General features: G+C 63.4%; 1 protein-coding gene across 1 annotated transcript; it reads right to left on the reverse strand.

Annotated features, from left to right (window-relative positions):
• Positions 1–2136: 2136 nt before the first annotated feature.
• NGFR (nerve growth factor receptor) lies at positions 2137–14251 on the reverse strand. Its single transcript, XM_075722989.1, has 6 exons — positions 14061–14251; positions 10147–10288; positions 5364–5723; positions 3366–3609; positions 2514–2674; positions 2137–2438 (listed from the first exon to the last, which is right to left on the reverse strand). Exons 1-6 carry the CDS (start codon positions 14100–14102, stop codon positions 2137–2139), a joined length of 1251 nt encoding a protein of 416 aa, XP_075579104.1. The 5' UTR covers positions 14103–14251.
• Positions 14252–16059: the final 1808 nt, after the last annotated feature.

Here is a 16059-nt window from a genome sequence, read left to right on the forward strand (position 1 = left end):
GCTGCAAATCTGGGGCAGTTTCCTTGGATTTTAGTGATGGGAGACGGTCAGGATTCAGACATGGGACTCGCAGCCCCGTCAAGGCCAAGTGTTTCTAACCAACGGGTTTGGCATGGGCAGCCACTGGCCAAAGTTGTTCCTCCAAAGGGATCTTTGCTCTTTCATTGCACGAGGGCAGGAGGCATCAAATACCCCATCCTGGACATGCAGATTCAGCCTGTGCTGCTTTATCACCCAAAGCACAGGCAGCAAAATTCCCAAAAGCTTTTGAAGGACCTGGGCGCTCGAATCCTATTGACGCAGGCTCCGATCCCTCAGCAAGCGCCGAGCTCTCCCTCCCGATGCCTGACAGCTCCGCTGGGAACAGCCAAATCCCTCTGCATTCCCAAGTTTCTCATGGACCTGCTGCAGCGATTTTGGGGGTATGTGAGTTTCCCTGCCTCTCCATTGAGTCTGTAAGGCCAGAAATGAGGTGGAACCGAAGGCTGGGACTGCAAAACGAAAGCTCGCCTTGCAGGCACAAAGGCTGTGAGGAAGAGCAGAGGGGCCAAGGCCGCACCATCACCCCACGTCACACGTAGAAATACCGAGCAGTTAGTAAAATGACACAGCATTATTTACAAGTCTTGCTTATCTCCTTGAAGAGGGGAGGAAAATCACCTCCTGCCTTCAGGAAAGAGTTTCTGGCTGAATCCGGAGGCGAAGGGGGAGTCTGTAGGTGCAGATGTACCCAGCACCGGTGCTGTGCACCAGCTCGCCTTGCAGTCCTTCCTCTGCAAAAAGCCCGTGCTGCTCCAGGCAAGCAAGACGTCAAAGCCATGGCTGTGTTGGGGACGTCCCCCAGGACTGCGCCGGCTGCTTGGTGGCAGCCAGCAGCGGGGAACCGGGTGCTCGCCCACCCGGCGGCTGCTCTCCAGCATCACCCATGAGGGAGCTGGGTGCTGGGTGGGGAGCTGATATGCCAAGAAAATCCATTGATAGCTCTGGAGAGGTGGAGGCGGTGAGCGATGCCCCCTCCCCGGGCTGCGGTGGGGTCCCAGCACAGCAGCGCTGGGGCCACCCGAGGATGCCCCGGGGAGGCAGTCGGTGCACCAAGGGCGGGCTGCACCCACTGTGCACCCGGACAGAGGTGAAGGGCCCGCAGGGGTGTTTCTGAGCCCTCCTTCACAGAGCTGGAGGAGAAGGAGCCCTTACAAGCAGGGAGTCGGGAGCGCTGGTCCCAGCTGGGTCTGCGGGCGAGGTGGGACAGTGCAATCGTGGCAGGGTGGCTTTGCTCCTGCGTCGGTGCAGCCTGGGGACGATGGAGCAGGTGCCAGGGGAAGGATGAGCAGAGCCCTTTCGTCACGTCCCCACCACAGGCAGGCACTTTTTCAGCCCTTTAGACCTTCGGTGTGTCCCCTCGCAGAGCTCCAGCACCAGGGAGGCAGTGGCACCCAGAAGCCTGGTCCCTGACATTGGGGTGGTCCCGGCCGCTCCCCACTGAGACCAAACGATGGCAGCCCTGCAGAGCGTGTGAGGGGGCTGCACCCCCCAAAATTCACAGTGTAGGTTGGGCTGCTGGAAGCCAAGTCCTTTCCCCCAGCCCACCCCTCCGTGGCACAGCCCGGCCATAGGACCAGACCCTTCCCCAAATCCTGGTACGGCAGCTTCAGTTCTCTCTTGCGCCCATCCCAGCCCTGCTCTTCGCCTGCGGTTTGGGGAAAGCAGCTGGATTTCAGGGTGCTGGAGGGAAGCAGGAGATAGCAGCGGGGTGGGCCAAGGAGGAGGGGCAGGAGGAGGAGAACTGGAGCCCCAAGGAGGAAGGAGAAGGGGCTGGGAGGGGAGAGAGGAGAGGGTTGAGAGCATGGTGCTCATTCCTGCACCCGTCCACCCAGCCTGACGGGGCTGCAGAGGATGCTCCGGCATCCGGAGTTGAGCGGGTCTTAGCCCCGCACCCGACCGCTCACAGGCTGCTGGGGGGAGACGGTGTTAGGAGGGGGTGATACCGAAAACAGGAGCTCAGTGCATACGGGACCGTAAACTGGGGGGGCCTGGGGAGCCCCCACTTCCTTCCCACCCTCCCCTCTGGGGGTCTTGGTGCTGGGGAGGGGAGAGGCGAGGGGGCGAAGGGGGAAGGGGACCCCACGAGGCCACCCTTCAGACCGGAGAGGTGGCGGTGGACTCGCTGTACAAGCTCTCGGCGATGTCCCCACGCTGGATCTTGCGCAGGGCGGCGAGCAGGGCGGCGAGGGTGGCCGTCTCCTTGGAGGACCAGTCGGCCAGGAGAGCCCGGGCGGGCGATTCCTCCCGGGTGAAGGAGTCTATGAGGTCCTCTTTGTAGCCCAGCTCCCCGGCCAGCTGCCTCCACGTCTCCTCCGTGGAGCTGCCCAGCAGCTTCTCCACCTCCTCCTGCTTGCTGGGCGGCAGGTTGGCGTAGAGGTTCCCGTCTCCCTTGGGCGCTGGGAAGGACGAAGCAGCGTTAAGCCCATCCCCAGGGTGCCCTTGCCCACCCTGCAGCACCCGGTTCGCCCTACCTGGCCCCTGGGTGCTCTGGCTGGGCGGCTGCTGGTCGTGCAGGCTCTGGCTGTCCACCGAGATGCCGCTGTCGCTGTGCAGCTTCTCCCCCTCCGGCGAAGGTGTCTGGTTCACGGGGCGGTTGTTGGCCCCTTGCTTGTTCTGTTTGCAGTTGTTCCACCTGCAGGGAGAGGAGCGGGGAGGTGACAGCCGGTGGCAACATCCCCCAGGCTGGAAGCAGGTTTGTTGCTTTGTCCCCCTTTCTTGGGACCACTTTTCCCAGGGAGAAGCATTCCTCCTGCAGCCTCGACCTCTCTAGGACGGCAGCTGGATCGGTTTAAAGCAGCGTTTGCAGCTGCCGAGCGGGTGCTGAGCTCCTGAGCTTTGCAAGGGACCAGGGCAGGGCTCTCTTCTGCATGGATCTGCTGCAAAAATGCAGCTGCGCTGCTGGAGCTCGCAGGGGTCCCGGGGCTGCCTGTGGGTCCCCCCCCCACCCCTGGGGTGCCCGGGGAGCCGCCGAGCCGGCCCTGGCCTGCTCAGAGCCAGGTGCAAACCCAGCGCGCCAGGGATGAGCCGCTGAGCGTGATCGGCCGCGACGGCTGCCCGTGGCGTGCCAGGACGAGCAGGGGCTGGACGGAGGGGTGGGGGTTGCAATGAGGGCTCCCCACCCTGCTGCCCTCTCCCTCTTTCACCCTTAACCACCTGATTTCTCACGCATTTTTGGAAATCTGGCTCCTACCCACCCAGCCTGGCCCCCTTCCCTCCCTTGTTGGTGACAGCTCCAGCTGTGGGACCTCCGAGAGGGGGCACAGCCTGTTTCCCGCTACCCAAATCCTCTGCCACGAGCCCACGGTGCTGCCTTGGTCCCCCACCTTTTGAAAGCAATGTAGGCCACCAGCCCCACCACCACGGCCGCCAGGATGGAGCAGTAGACGGGGATGAGGTTGTCGGCGGTGCCGCGGCTCACGACGGGCTGCGAGCTGCCCATGACAGTGGTGGCAGTGTCTGCCAGGGTGCTGGGCATCACTTCGGTGTTGAAGGGGTCCCTGGTGATGGGCTCGGGGCTGTCGGAGCCCGCCAGAGATGGGGTGTGTGTTGTCCAGCGAGGGTGGAGGTCTGCCAGGTGGGAGGGGACAAGAAATGAGGATAATTAGCCACGCAGCCGTCCATGCCCTGGCACGGGCTGTGGCAGGTGAATTGGTTGAAGGGGCAACAATCTCTGCAGGGATCTTCCAAAGGCTGTGGGGCTTGTGGAGGTGCCAGCTCTGCCCCATCCCCTTGTCCCCAGGTTTGTCCTTGCAAACCACTTTGTCCCCTGGCCCCAGACAGCGCCGGCGTCCCTGGTCCCCAGGACGAGCTGAAGCCATCCCTGCCCTGCATGGCTGATGGTGCCTGCTCATGGCTGGACATGGACGTGGCTGTGTAAGCTCTTCTTTCCCAGCACTGGGTTTGCTCGAGTCCTGCAGCTCTTTCCCCAACGTGCAAGCTGCAGACTGAGCCCCAGGCTCCCATCGCTGGTACCAAAGCCCAGGGACGCGGCCCCAGCTGCCTCCCATCCACCGCACATCTGCACCGGGACCCGCGTAAGGCAACCCAGCCGCCTCAGCAGCTCGCACGGAGCCGGGCTCATCTGCTGCCAGCAGCACCAGAGCCTGTATTTGCCCCTTTCCTGGCCCCTGTCTGCAGCCACGTACCCCACCAACCCAGCCCCGTTTGGGAGTGACCCCGTTCCCGATGCACCCAGGCAGGTCTCACGGAGCGAGTGGATACGTCTTGTCTTGCCCCGGGAAAACGCTCGCACCTGCGGCTGCCCCATCCCCTCCCCTGGGTGCCGGCTCCCTCCCAAACTCCCCCCCAAACCCTCTCCAGGGGCTCGTCCTGCGACCCCCCCGGGGCCGTGCCCCGTCCGCCAGCCCGGCGAGGATGGAGCGGGTGCCACGGCGGGGAGCTGGCATCGTGCCCCGCCGGCCCTCCTGGCCGTGGCCCCCGGCCGGACCCCGCTGCCCTTTCGGAGCAGCGCTTCGGTGGCTGTCAGGGCCGTTTCCGGCGGGGCCCCGCTGCCAGCTAACAAAGCTGGCCCTGTGCTCCTTGACTTATGGCTCCATTTACTCGACCCTTTCAAGGGAGCTGCGCCGGCTGCCCCCACGCTGTGAATCAGCAGCGGCCGGGACAAAGCTCTTTTCTCCCTGGCCGAGCTCCGGGCAGGCAATCACGCTGCCGCTGCCAAGGAGCAGCTGGCGCGTCCCCAGCCGAAGCAGCCCTGCCGCTCCTTGGGGGCCTGTGCACGGCGGTGGGGTGCAGGCTGGCATGGTGGGGGGCTGCTGCTGGTGAGCCACGCTCTGCCCCTTCCCCTGGGCACCGAACCCGCCTGGGCTCTGGGGCCGGCGGTTCCCCAGCTCTTCAGGGCGGTTAATTCCCATCAGAAACCCATTGGTTGCCAAGTTCCCTCTTGATAAGGCTCGGGCAGTGGTGACCACGGCATCTGAGACTGGTGAACCCCTCGGCTCCGCTCACTGCTCCTGGACACCAAAAGCCACCCGGCAGAGTGCCTGCACCCGCGGCAGCGTCCTGCCAGCAGCTCAGCCAAGTCGCTGGAAAGGGCTGGGCACACCTTGAGGCTGGGCATTTGCAAGGGAGATGAGGGCTCACGGCAAGCCCTGCCGTGGTAGGACGCTGCGTGCTGCAACACCCGAGGGCTGGGGGTCACAGCTGGACACCGGGGTCCTCTCCTCAGCTCCGAGCCCAGGGGCATGCCCCTGCCTCCCCAGTGCTGCGGAGCAAAGGGAAACCGAGGCAAGGAGCGCTACAGGAGAGCCAGCGAACCCAGCTCTCTCCTCCGCGATGTCTCTCCCCAGAAAAGGCAGCGTTACCTCTGCACTCGGCGTCCGAGATGGGCGTGCACTCCTTCACCATCACCTCGTTCTCCTCGCAGGTGGTGCAGGGCAGGCAGGGGTCCACGAAGTTGGCTTCACTGGAGAAGGTGCCCTCAGGACACTCCTCACAGACCGTGTCCTGCGACTCCTGGCAGGGGAACATGAGGCCGAAGCCCACCTCGCACACCCGGCACTCCTTGCAGCTCCCGCTCTGCTCGTCCTGGTAGTAGCCGTAGGCGCAGCGGCACACGGCGTCGTCCGACTCCACGCAGGGCGCAGACATGCTCTGCAACCCCACACACTGTGTGCAGGGCTTGCACGGCTCCGTGGCGCTCACCGTGTCCGAGTAGGTGACGCCTGGCAGAGGACAGAGGGTGAGGTGAGCAGGGTCCCACCACGGTGTCCCCATCCCCGTGGTCACTTTGCTCCCCGGCGCTGGCTTTGTCCCATCACCAAATGGTGCCGGGCTGGGGACATGGGCTTGTGCAGCAGCTGCTGGCTGGGACCATCTCCCCTTTCACCGTTTTCCCCCTCCTCCGGTGTCCCCTGCTGCAGCCCCCCAACACCACCGAGCAGCCCCCAGCCCACCGGCTCCGCTTCCCATTAACAGCTGCCCCCTTCCTGCAGCAATTCCCTGGCTCAGCAGGGATCCAGCCTTCGAGCTCCCGCAGCCTGGGCAGGTCTGGATGCTGCCCTCAACGTGCCCATCCCAGTGCCCGGTGCCCGTGTCCCCGGGCGAGCGTTCTTGTCCCCAGCCAGAGCATCATCCCCATTTTTGACCTCCAGATGGTCCCTGTGGGCACCCTACAGCCATCGCTGCTCCCCAGCATCCCAAACGCTTTCTCCTCCGCATCCTGCCTGGGGGGGTCCCTTGGGGCATCGCCACGCTGTGCCCCCCTCCTCGGCCGCGTGTCCCCGACATGGGGCGTGATGGGAACAGGAGGTTACAACACTAATTGCTGTCTCTCCTCTGACCCCGGGGCTTCTCGCTCTCTGGTTTCATCCTGCAGAACTGACTCTGCCGGGGAAATCAATCCTCCTCCCGCAGCCCGGCAAGCTGCCCCCGCGCCCCCTCCCTCCCCTTGCCTGCTCCCAAAGGTGTTTGAAGATATTTTTAGCCCTGGAAGACGGGTCAGCTCCCGTCCTGGAGGGCACAGCTGCTGTCCCTGCCTCGGCTGCCTCCCATCCATCCCCCGCAGCCCACGCTGCCGCAATGCCCCATCTTCCCTCGTCCGAGACACCAGGGGAAGGTCCAGCCTCCTTGATGGAGAAGGTGTTGGGGAGATCAAGCACAATCCCTCTGCTAGCCCTGCTCCTCGGGAAGTCAATCCAGCTACCTGCTGATCTTTAATTACCTGCCTGTCTCCCAAGGATGATGGTGGGAGATGGTAATTCCCACCCGCAGTGGCCTCCAGCTTCCCTGGGCGGCCAAGGGGAGACTGAGGCATGGACAGGCTCAGGGCAGAGCTGTTCTGGTGCTTAATTTTTGGCTGCTTTCAAGATAGAGGGGAATGAAGAGCCCCGAGACCCTGGTGATGGGCAGGGTTAGAGGGATGGAGGTGGCTCACGGTGAACCCTGAGCAGCGACAGCCATGACATTTCCACCCCCCGACATCTCCCCCGGCCCCGTGCCTGTGTCTGGGTGTCCTGCTCCTCTCTCCGGGCCAGCCCCGTGCCCTCCCTGGAACTGCAGGACCCTGGGGATGAACCCGCTCCGCTGCTGCCGGCCCCACGCTGCCGCCTTGGCTCTGCCGCAGGGTGGGCGAGCAGCCCCTGCCCCGCTGCCCGGCCGAGCGAGCAGAGCCGGAGCAGCTCCGGGTCGGCTGCCGGCATGCACAGCTCCCATTAACCTGGGCTCATCCTTTGCATTATTCTGAATTATTGATAGGCACCATTAGAGCGGGGAAGTGGCCAGGAAAGGCATACGGCTGAGTGGGCACATTTTCAGTGGCAGCAAGGTATCTGAGCTGAGCAATTACAGCTGAGATTCAAACAGGGCCCCCTCCCTCCCGCCCACAGCGATGGAGGCTGGCGAGGGGGATAAATAAATCATGAGACAGCAATCAGGGGTGGCTGGCAAGCGGGGGGAAGAGGGAAAATTATAATAAAAAAAAGCAAGTGGCCATTTGGGCTAATGCAAGGACCATGTCCTCCAGGCCCCCGGCCCCCACGGGTTTTGGCAGCAGTGGTGCTTTGGTTGTAGTAAATTTTTGCAAAACAATTTGGCTGGTGAATCGGGAAGACATCCAAGGCAAGAGCTCAGAGGCAGCCCGGGGTGGAGGTGGGGATCTCGGCGGCCCAGGGCCGTGCCCGCATTCCTCGCCGCCGGCTCACGCTTGGCAGGCAGGGCATTTTGCCGGGACCGGGGCTGCCTGCACCTGCCCAGTGCCTGCGGCAGCGCGATCCGGCACGAGCCCAACTCCAAAGGAACCCTCTCCCCATCCCGGCAAGGGCTGATGATGGGGTTTGCAGGTCTCCTTCTCTCCCCACCCCAAAATCCCACTCTAGGCTCAGAGAAGAGCCGGGGGGGCATTTGCCCTCTTGCAGCACCTGCACCCATGAGGGACCCCATGGTCACCGGCACCCAGCAGCTCCCAGCTGACGAGCTTTGGGCATTAGCCCATGCTGCCATTAATGAGTGAATGAATGAAGGGCTACAGCTGGGACAGGGCTGCGGGTATAAAGCAGGAGGGTTTGCAGGGGCTTTTGCCCCAGCTGTGGCTCTCCAGTTTCTCTGCTGGCCCCCTCTTTGAGGTGGGGGGTTGCCCCCTTGGTGCTGCTTCTTATGCCAGTTGCCTGCCCCTGCCCCGGGTGTGCGCCACGCTGCTGTGCAGTCGGGTGAGTGGGATCTCGCATAGCAGATACTCCCAGGCAAGGGGTGGCAGGGCTGTGAGCTGCTAGACCGGGAGGCAGGTGAAGGGCTGTGGGGGAAACTGAGGCACGGAGAAGGGGACTGGTGGTCCCAGAGCAGCTGCCTGGAGGCCAGGAGCGCTCAGCTGTGCTGGCCCATCAGCAGCAAAGCCAAGCAAGGCACAAAGCGCTGCCCTGGGGCTTTGCTCTCAGCCTGTGTGAGATGCTGGGAGGCCTTGGGGCTGCAACGTTTGCTCCTGCCTGCTCTCTCGTCCCCGCAGGGATGGAGGAAGGGGCCAAGCCCTTTTGTCCTGGTACTTTCCAGCTCAGCTCCCTGACACAACAGAGCTGCTGCCTGATGCTAACCCCCCTGCAAAAATGCAAATGCCTGGCCTGGGGTGATGTGGGGCTGGGCAGGGGGAGCTGGGATGCAGACCAGCGCAGTGACACTTGCACCCGCACCCCAGCTGATGCACGGGCTTCCAGCACTGCACCCAGGCTGCAGTCCTGGTGTCTCCATAACCTCCGCATCCCACGTCCTCCAGGGAGGGTGGAAATTCCCTTTATCCCCTCAGTTCCCAGAAAGAAATCGTAGAGACAAGCCATCTGCCACTGGAAGCGCAGGGGGTTACGGGAAACTGGCTCATCCGAGCATCCTGAGGAATGCAAAGTAACCCTCTGGATTTACAGCCCTGCACACCCGGGAGCTGGAGCCTGGCACCCCAGCCAGGTTCCGGGCAGGAAGGGCTCGTGGGGATGCCCTGGCACCTTGCAGCAAGGTGGGTCTGTTGCAGCCTGGGAGGGAGCGAGCCCGCCATGCCCGGTGGGGTTACCCTGCACAGCAGCCCCGAGGCTGCAGCCGGTGGGATTCAGCCCCTGCAGCTAGGCGCTGGAAGGGTAAGCGCTCTTCATCGATTCTGCAGGAAAGCAGAAGTATTTTTAGCACTGCCCTGACAGCATTCCTGCTCCGTGCTGGTACTGCTCTGCTTAGACTGCTTCTCCCCCTGCCCTGGACTTCGCTTCCTCTTTGCTCCCCCACAGCCATGCTCTGTCCCTTCCCCCTTCAGATCGCATCCCTGGAGGTATCTGGGCTTGGCTGGCACGGCTTTTCCTCCAAATACTTGTCCTTAGGCCTTCAAAGGGTTTGCAGCAGTAGATTTGAAGGGCAGACTGCTTATGCCTATCATGGCATTGTTTAAACAGTAATAGCTGGACCACTTCATCTGTAAGCATTTAAGCAGGTCTCCGGCACACATCTCCAGCCGACATTTATGAAGCATTTGACATAGGCAATGCGCCTGGAGCTGGCCAGGAGAAAACTGTTCCCCTCTCTCGGGGACCGATTTGCTTCTCCCTTTCAAACTTGCTTTTATTTTGCAGTTTTTACAAGGTTTAAAAAAAAAAAAAAAAAATTACAGGTGGCTCATTGGGAGACATCCCCGTGGCTGGATCCGAGACCAACGCAGTCAGTGTGGGGAGGGGAACATTTCAGAGGCAAACGCTGGCCACAAGCCAGCAGCCGGAGAGCCATCAGGAGGGGAACAGTGCTGGAAGGGGGATCCGCAATGGTGCCTGGCATCAGTGCGTCCCAAAACAGGGGAAGATGTTGCATCCGTGGCTGGGATTTGCGGGGCAGACGCTTTGGGGAAATGCTGGAAGTAACCCTGGTGTCAGTGCGGAGATGGGTGGGCTGTGGAGGCTGCGTGCGGGGTGGAGTTGATCGGTGCAGGGGCTGTGCCCAGCACCGTCGGGCAGTGCATGGAAAGGTTGAAGCAAACAGCGCAAATTGGTCCAGGCAACACTTCCAGGAGGGAAAGAGGATGCATGCGGGGAGACCCAAGTGCCCGCTAACGCTCACGGTCCCCGAGGCTCCCCCCATGCCCCGTGCCAGCCCCGCTGTGGCCCTTCGCGGGGGGGAGCGGGTACTCACTGTCCAGGCAGGGCTCGCAGACCGTCTGGTTGACCCCGCAGGGCTGCACCACCCCCTCTCCCAGGTTGCAGGCTTTGCAGCACTCCCCGCTCGTCGTGTACATCTTGGTGGGGCACTTGTCCTTGGAGCCCCAGGCGGGTCCCTGGGAGAGAAAACGGAGTCGGGAGGCGACCCTGGTTATGGGACCCTCCCGCAAGGGCAGGTGGAGAAGGGGCTCGCACCCAGGTAGGGTCCTGCTCCGGGGCGGACGTCCCATGTCGGGGCTACAGCGGGCTCGTGTATTAAATACAGGGCTTGGGAGAAATGGCTTTCCTATGCAAATCTCATTCATCAAGAAAGCCCCTGCTGAGTGCTGCTGTTGGAGGGAGGTCAGGAAAGCCTACGTCTCCACATCCCAGGCTGGCGGGTATTTGGGGTGGATGTGGGGTTTTCTGTGGGGTTACGGCATTGTTGCCCCTGTCTGTCACCTGAGTTGTCTCCTCTAAGAACGCTTTGCCATCCTGAAGGGTTCAGCCCTTCCCACCCTGGGCAGGGCATTGCCTGCGGGCTGGTGGTGGGGAGACCTGCCTGTCCGGATGGAGGGTTTGGAGAGCTTCGGTGGCAGCTCTGCACAGCACTCTTCCTGCACACGGGGATCGGAAATCGGACCCCATGATGGAAATGATGACTTTGAAGGGAGCAACGCAAGCTTCACCAACATTACCATCTAATGGAAGTAAGTTTATCTGCTTATGAAACCTGTTGTCCCATATGGAAGCAATAAACGTGCCACGAGCGGTGGGGTCGGAGCCACCCTGCATGTGCACCCTGCAGCCTGGGCAGTGGGGTGCATTTGCAGGACGGCTGCTCCCCAAAACACCTCTTGGCCAGGGCCGTGCGGTGCAGGAAGCGCCTCTGCCTGCGTGCAAGGCTGCCGAGATGCTCGTGGTGACCCGAGCTCTGCCAGGGCTCCTTTTGCTGCCTCTGCTCGCAGGCAGGTGTGTTCCAGGGCTGGACCATCCCTTTGCCATCCAAAGAAGCCTGATCTTCAGGGAAGAAACTCGGCTAACGCTTGGAGGAGCTCCCCCTCCCCGTGCATCTGGATGCCTCGTCAGGCAGTTGGCCACCTCCTTGCACAATGCGGCGTTATGGACTCGCTGTGCATCATCCGGCCCGGCTGAGACAATGGAGCGCCAATTATAGGCATCTGAATGACAAAGTGCTCCAATTACCCTGCGCTTGAAAGCATGTGCTCTCCTCCCTGGCGCTGCTCTGCCAGCCCAGGCTGGCAGCCTGCGCTGGCGCTGGGCCCCGTCTGTGCAGGCAGCAGGGCTTGGCATGCGGGGGGCTTCCCAGCACCCCCAAATGCCAGCTGGGAAATGGGCTTGGGGGTGAGGAAGGGGCTTGCTTTTGCCTCTCCTGGGGGATGGATCCGGGTTGTGGGGCTTTGCAGGAAACCTGGCTGGAGCCCACCCCACTGCTCCATCCCCTGCAGCCCCGGCTTGCAGCACGTCTGCCCTGCTTGGGCAGGGGTTTGCCCCCATCCCGCCTCCCCACGGCTGTGGCAGCAGCACCGTGAGCGGGGCTGGAGGAGCAGCCGAACGTGCCTGGCTATAAATAGTGCTGGAAAGGCTGGGGCAGCGCAGCTGGGGCCGGCAGCAGCCAGCTCTCCCACGCCGCAGGCAGCTGCGAGCAGCTCCATGCACCCGCGGGGATGGGACCCAGCAACGCCGCTTCCTCCGTGCGAAACCCGGACCCCCAGCAGCAATCCCCGGGGACCCCCTCTGGCCACATGTCCCTTCCCCATAGGGCTGCCGATGCCTCCCCGCTGCCCCGTGCTCCTAAATCCTGTAGAAAATGCAACTTCCAGTCCCAGGTGCTGCACCCCCCAGCTCTGCCTGCATTTCCCTTTCAGTTCTCTGTCTCGAGCACCGAAACCCCCATAAAGATTAACACACTTATAAGAGGGGCACATGGTCTGCATTAGCCCGCTGAAATGTGCATGTTATTAACACAACTCCTGTTGACAAAGCCGCAGGTATTAACACCATAAAGCATTTTGACAGCTGGACCAAGGAGGGGGGCATGGACAGAGGGTGCGAGCAACACCTCTGTAAGCTTTTAATTGCTTTCGGAGTTGTGTCAGTAGGTTTTTGTGTCCTAGCAGATGCTGCCGGTTGAGGAGACGGCCTCGGAGGGAGCTACGTGGAGCGGGAGTTCAGCGTGGCACCATTAGCTCCGGAGCCCTGGCACAGAAAATCGCTTCTCACCGGAGCGGGGAAGGGAGGGGATGCTACAGCTGGAGATGGGCCCAGCGGCAAGCCTGGATCCGAACCGCCCACGAGCCTGACAGACGGCTCTGCCTTTCTCGGTGAAGCACCCTGTCTAGGAAAGGCCAAACACCTGGCTCTGAGCAATCCCCAAACTTTGGGCAGCAGAGAAAGCCACGCCTGAGGTCTGAGGGTCCGGCCAACCCTCGGCACGGCAGGACCGGGAGGGCTCTGCCTCTTCCCATGCGGAGCTGCCGGCCAAGCAGCCCAGGTAAAGACCAATGACCACGGGGTGCCTGGGGTTTGGGGTGGCCCTGGGGCTGCGGCCACAGCTGTGGGTGCACATCTGGACCTGCCTGGGTGAGGGGGGTGTGATCCTGGGGGCAGAGCCAGCCCCAGGGCAGCGGGTGTCCCGGCTGCGCTCAGCCCTGGCCCGGGGAGGCTGCTGCGGAGACTTGGGGGACACCGAAGCCCAGCCCCACTACAGCAGGCGGGGGGCTGCCCGAGGTGGGTGATTCCCTGGGATGAAATCATTTGAATCCATATGGCTGGGACAGCTCTTGCCTTTCCTGCCACCCGCCTGCGGCCGTGAGCATCCCTGGGGAGCTTGGCCAGCCTGATCCCGTGCGCGGCACCGCGCTGGACGAGGGAAGGAGACCGGCACGGAGCCGCAAACACAGCTCTCCTCAGTCTGCACAAAACCGCTTAAAGCGCCGGCTTTGACATCCTGCCCGAAAGGTGTCCTGCTGCCTGACTAAACCTCTGGGACCCCCGTCAAATCCTCCCCCAACAAAAGCCCGGTTCTGTCCCAGGTAGGTGGGTCCATCCCCCGTGCCCACCCGGCTGCCCGCTCTGGGCGCTCCCCTCTTCCCTGGCCCCCCATGCCCTGAAGTTTTGTCTCCGGCACACGCAGAGGCTCTGCCCGTCCGGGGGGAAGAGCGTCTCTCCCTTCGCTCTGGGCAGCGAGTTCGGAGCTGGGAAGGTCTAAGGGAGCTTTGGGGCTGTGGGGCGGCAGGAAATGAGGGCACTGGGGGTGTTGGCAGCTTCTGCCCCCCCTCACCTATTGAGCGAGGGCTGTCATCCTTTTATCCTGGGTAAAGGGGGGTGACCGAGCTCGGTGCAGCAGGATCAGAGGGGCTGCATGAGCCAGCCCTGTGGGTCCCCCATCACCACCCGCCTCCCCGGGCCCCCTCCCTCTGCCCTGAGAAGTGCTCTGCTTGGCACCCCCGGCCCCCCCCCGGCTCCAGCCCCGGTGCCTCCGGGACGCTCCAGCCCCGCATCTGCCTGCCTCGTACCCCCGGGACCTCCCGCCCTGTACCCTCGGGGCTCTCCATCCCGGTACATCTGGGACCCTCCATGCCTGCCAGCCTGGTACCCCCGGGACCCCCCAAATAGCCCTGTGTGGTGCCCCGGGGACCCTGCATCCCGCCCCTGCCTGGTGTCTCCGGTACCCCGGGACCCCCCAAATACCCCTGTGCGGTGCCCTGGCACTCCTGCATCCCGCCCCTGCCTGGTGTCTCCGGTACCCCGGGACCCCCCAAATACCCCTGTGCGGTGCCCTGGCACTCCTGCATCCCGCCCCTGCCTGGTGCCTCCGGCACCCCGGGGACCCCCTGGCTCGCCGCCGCCCCCCCGGTGCCGCCCCCCGGCCGGGCCCGCACTCACCGCCGGCAGCAGGAGCAGCAGCAGCGGCAGGAGCCCGGCCATGGTGCGCAGGGGCGGCGGGGCCGGTCACCCCCCCGAGAGCCGGTGCGCGGCCGGGCTGCCCTCCCTCTGCCGCCCACCGCCGCCGCGGCGGCCAGAAAAAGGCGGCAAGTCCCTCCTCCTCCTCCTCCTCCTCCCCGCCCCCGGAGCATCCCGGTAGCGGCCGAGCCAGCACCCTCCTCCGCCGGCACACAAAGCCCGGACCCCCCCGCCCTCCCACGAAGCGCTTTTGGGGTGCGCCCGGTCTCTGTCCAGCCAGCTCTCTCCGGCGCCTCAATTCTTCGCACCCATCTCCATGCACCCTGCTCTGCTGTCCGTCCGTCCCTCTCCATGCCCTCAAACGCCCCGTCCGTCTGTCTGTCCCTGCACCCCTCGCCCCAGCGCTCCGCCGGTCGCCGCCGGCGCGGCGGGGCCGTTAATGATATCGCAGCCCCGTCCAGAGGCTCTGGGCCGGTCAGCGGGGTCTGACGGGACCTCCTCCGCCCGCATGGCACAAGGGACAGCGTCCCATGGGTGCCCGGACTGGGGGCACCCCAGCACCCGCACCCCAAGCTCTGTCGCAGCCGCCCGGTGACACGGAGAAGCCCCCAGCGGGGAGCAGGCAGGCGATGCTGCCACGTCCGTAGCGGTGGCTGCCTGTTCCTATAGTAAATCCATCTTGGCAGTAAAAAAAAAAAACACCATGTTGACATTCTTTGGTCCCTAAAAATCTCCCTGCGTGCTGCTCTCCTCTGCCCCGGCGCTTCCAGCTTCTCCCAGGACAGCTCTGCCTGGCGTCCTGCCCAGCCCAGAGGCCACAGTGATGGAAGCTGGAAATGTCAAGACCTGTCCCTCGTCCTGGTGGGGCCCCCGCCTTGGTGCGTCAGCGCCAGAAATGCTCTTTCTGGGGCTCACTGGAAAAATGAAGTGGGTTTTCTGGTGGCTTTGGGAGGGTAGCTGGAAACGGCCCAGAAACGCTGTCCCTGGCCCCTGGGGTGGCTCCTGCGGCCGGGACAGAGGACAGACGCCTTCCTTCTCCAGCTTTGTCCACTGCACAGCAGATTCGACCTCGTGTCCTGCCAATGCCAAGCGTTTCCTCGCCCCTCCAGGCACCGCAGGTGCTTTTGGGGTTCCTCATAGCGGTGCTTGGTCCAGCCTTTCCCACTGCCGCAGCCATCCGAGCCCCCCCCGGCTCCTGACGGCCCTGTGGGCCGCTCCCTCGGGTCACATCGTCCCCTCCAGGCAGCAAAGTACCCAGGGCTGAGCGCAGCTCAGCTGGATTTCATCTTGAAAAGCAAATTATCGACCTCCCAAGGCGCACGAGGTCGGCTGCTCCCAGCCAGCTTGCGCTGCTCCGATGGGCAGCCGGGAAGGGCTTTACGGAAAGTCCCTCGTTCGCAGCCTTGCCGTTCAGTAAGATTAAACCCAAGCCAAAGCTGCCGTTTGTTCTCCGGCACGGAGACGCAGGAACACATGTGTGAGCCACATGGCGATGGGTTCGCTGGCCAGAAAGCCACGCCGGGGCCAGGTAAGGATGGGGCAGGATGCGCCCGGGGCTGCGGGGTGCGGGATGCCCACCTGCAGGTCGGGGGGGCAGGGAGGGAAGCGATAAGCCAAGCATCCCGCTCTCTTTTTAACGCACCGATGAATGGCAACGGGGCAAAGCCGCCTGCAGACATATGGTGGGGCTGGGCACAGCGGGGGGAGCAGCCCGAGTCTCCCGCAATTAATTTGCTTTTGCTGCTCCGCCACAGCAAGTGGCAAATCCAGCTGCTTTCCTTGGCCTTTTCCACAAATCCTCCCACCCTGCAGGGTTTTGGGCTGTGGCCTCGCACCGCGGGATGCACTTGCCGGGGACACAGCGCTTGGGGAAGCAGTCCCCGAGCCTCCCTCCACGCCAGCACCGCATGCACGGGTGCTGCACGACGGCCTGATGCCACCACGGGAGTCACCCTGGGAAAAACCTTGTCCCAGCGATGTA

This window comes from Pelecanus crispus, chromosome 18 (genome assembly GCF_030463565.1).
Source record: "Pelecanus crispus isolate bPelCri1 chromosome 18, bPelCri1.pri, whole genome shotgun sequence".
Classification (NCBI taxonomy): Eukaryota; Metazoa; Chordata; class Aves; order Pelecaniformes; family Pelecanidae; genus Pelecanus; species Pelecanus crispus.

Coding starts and splice junctions, on each gene's coding strand:
- NGFR (XM_075722989.1), bottom strand. CDS start 14,102: ATGGCCGGGCTCCTGCCGCTGCTGCTGCTCCTGCTGCCGGCG. Junction 3,610..5,363: donor CTCGGACGCCGAGTGCAGAG/GTAACGCTGCCT, acceptor CCCACCTGGCAG/ACCTCCACCCTCGCTGGACA. Junction 2,439..2,513: donor CCAGAGCACCCAGGGGCCAG/GTAGGGCGAACC, acceptor CGTCCTTCCCAG/CGCCCAAGGGAGACGGGAAC.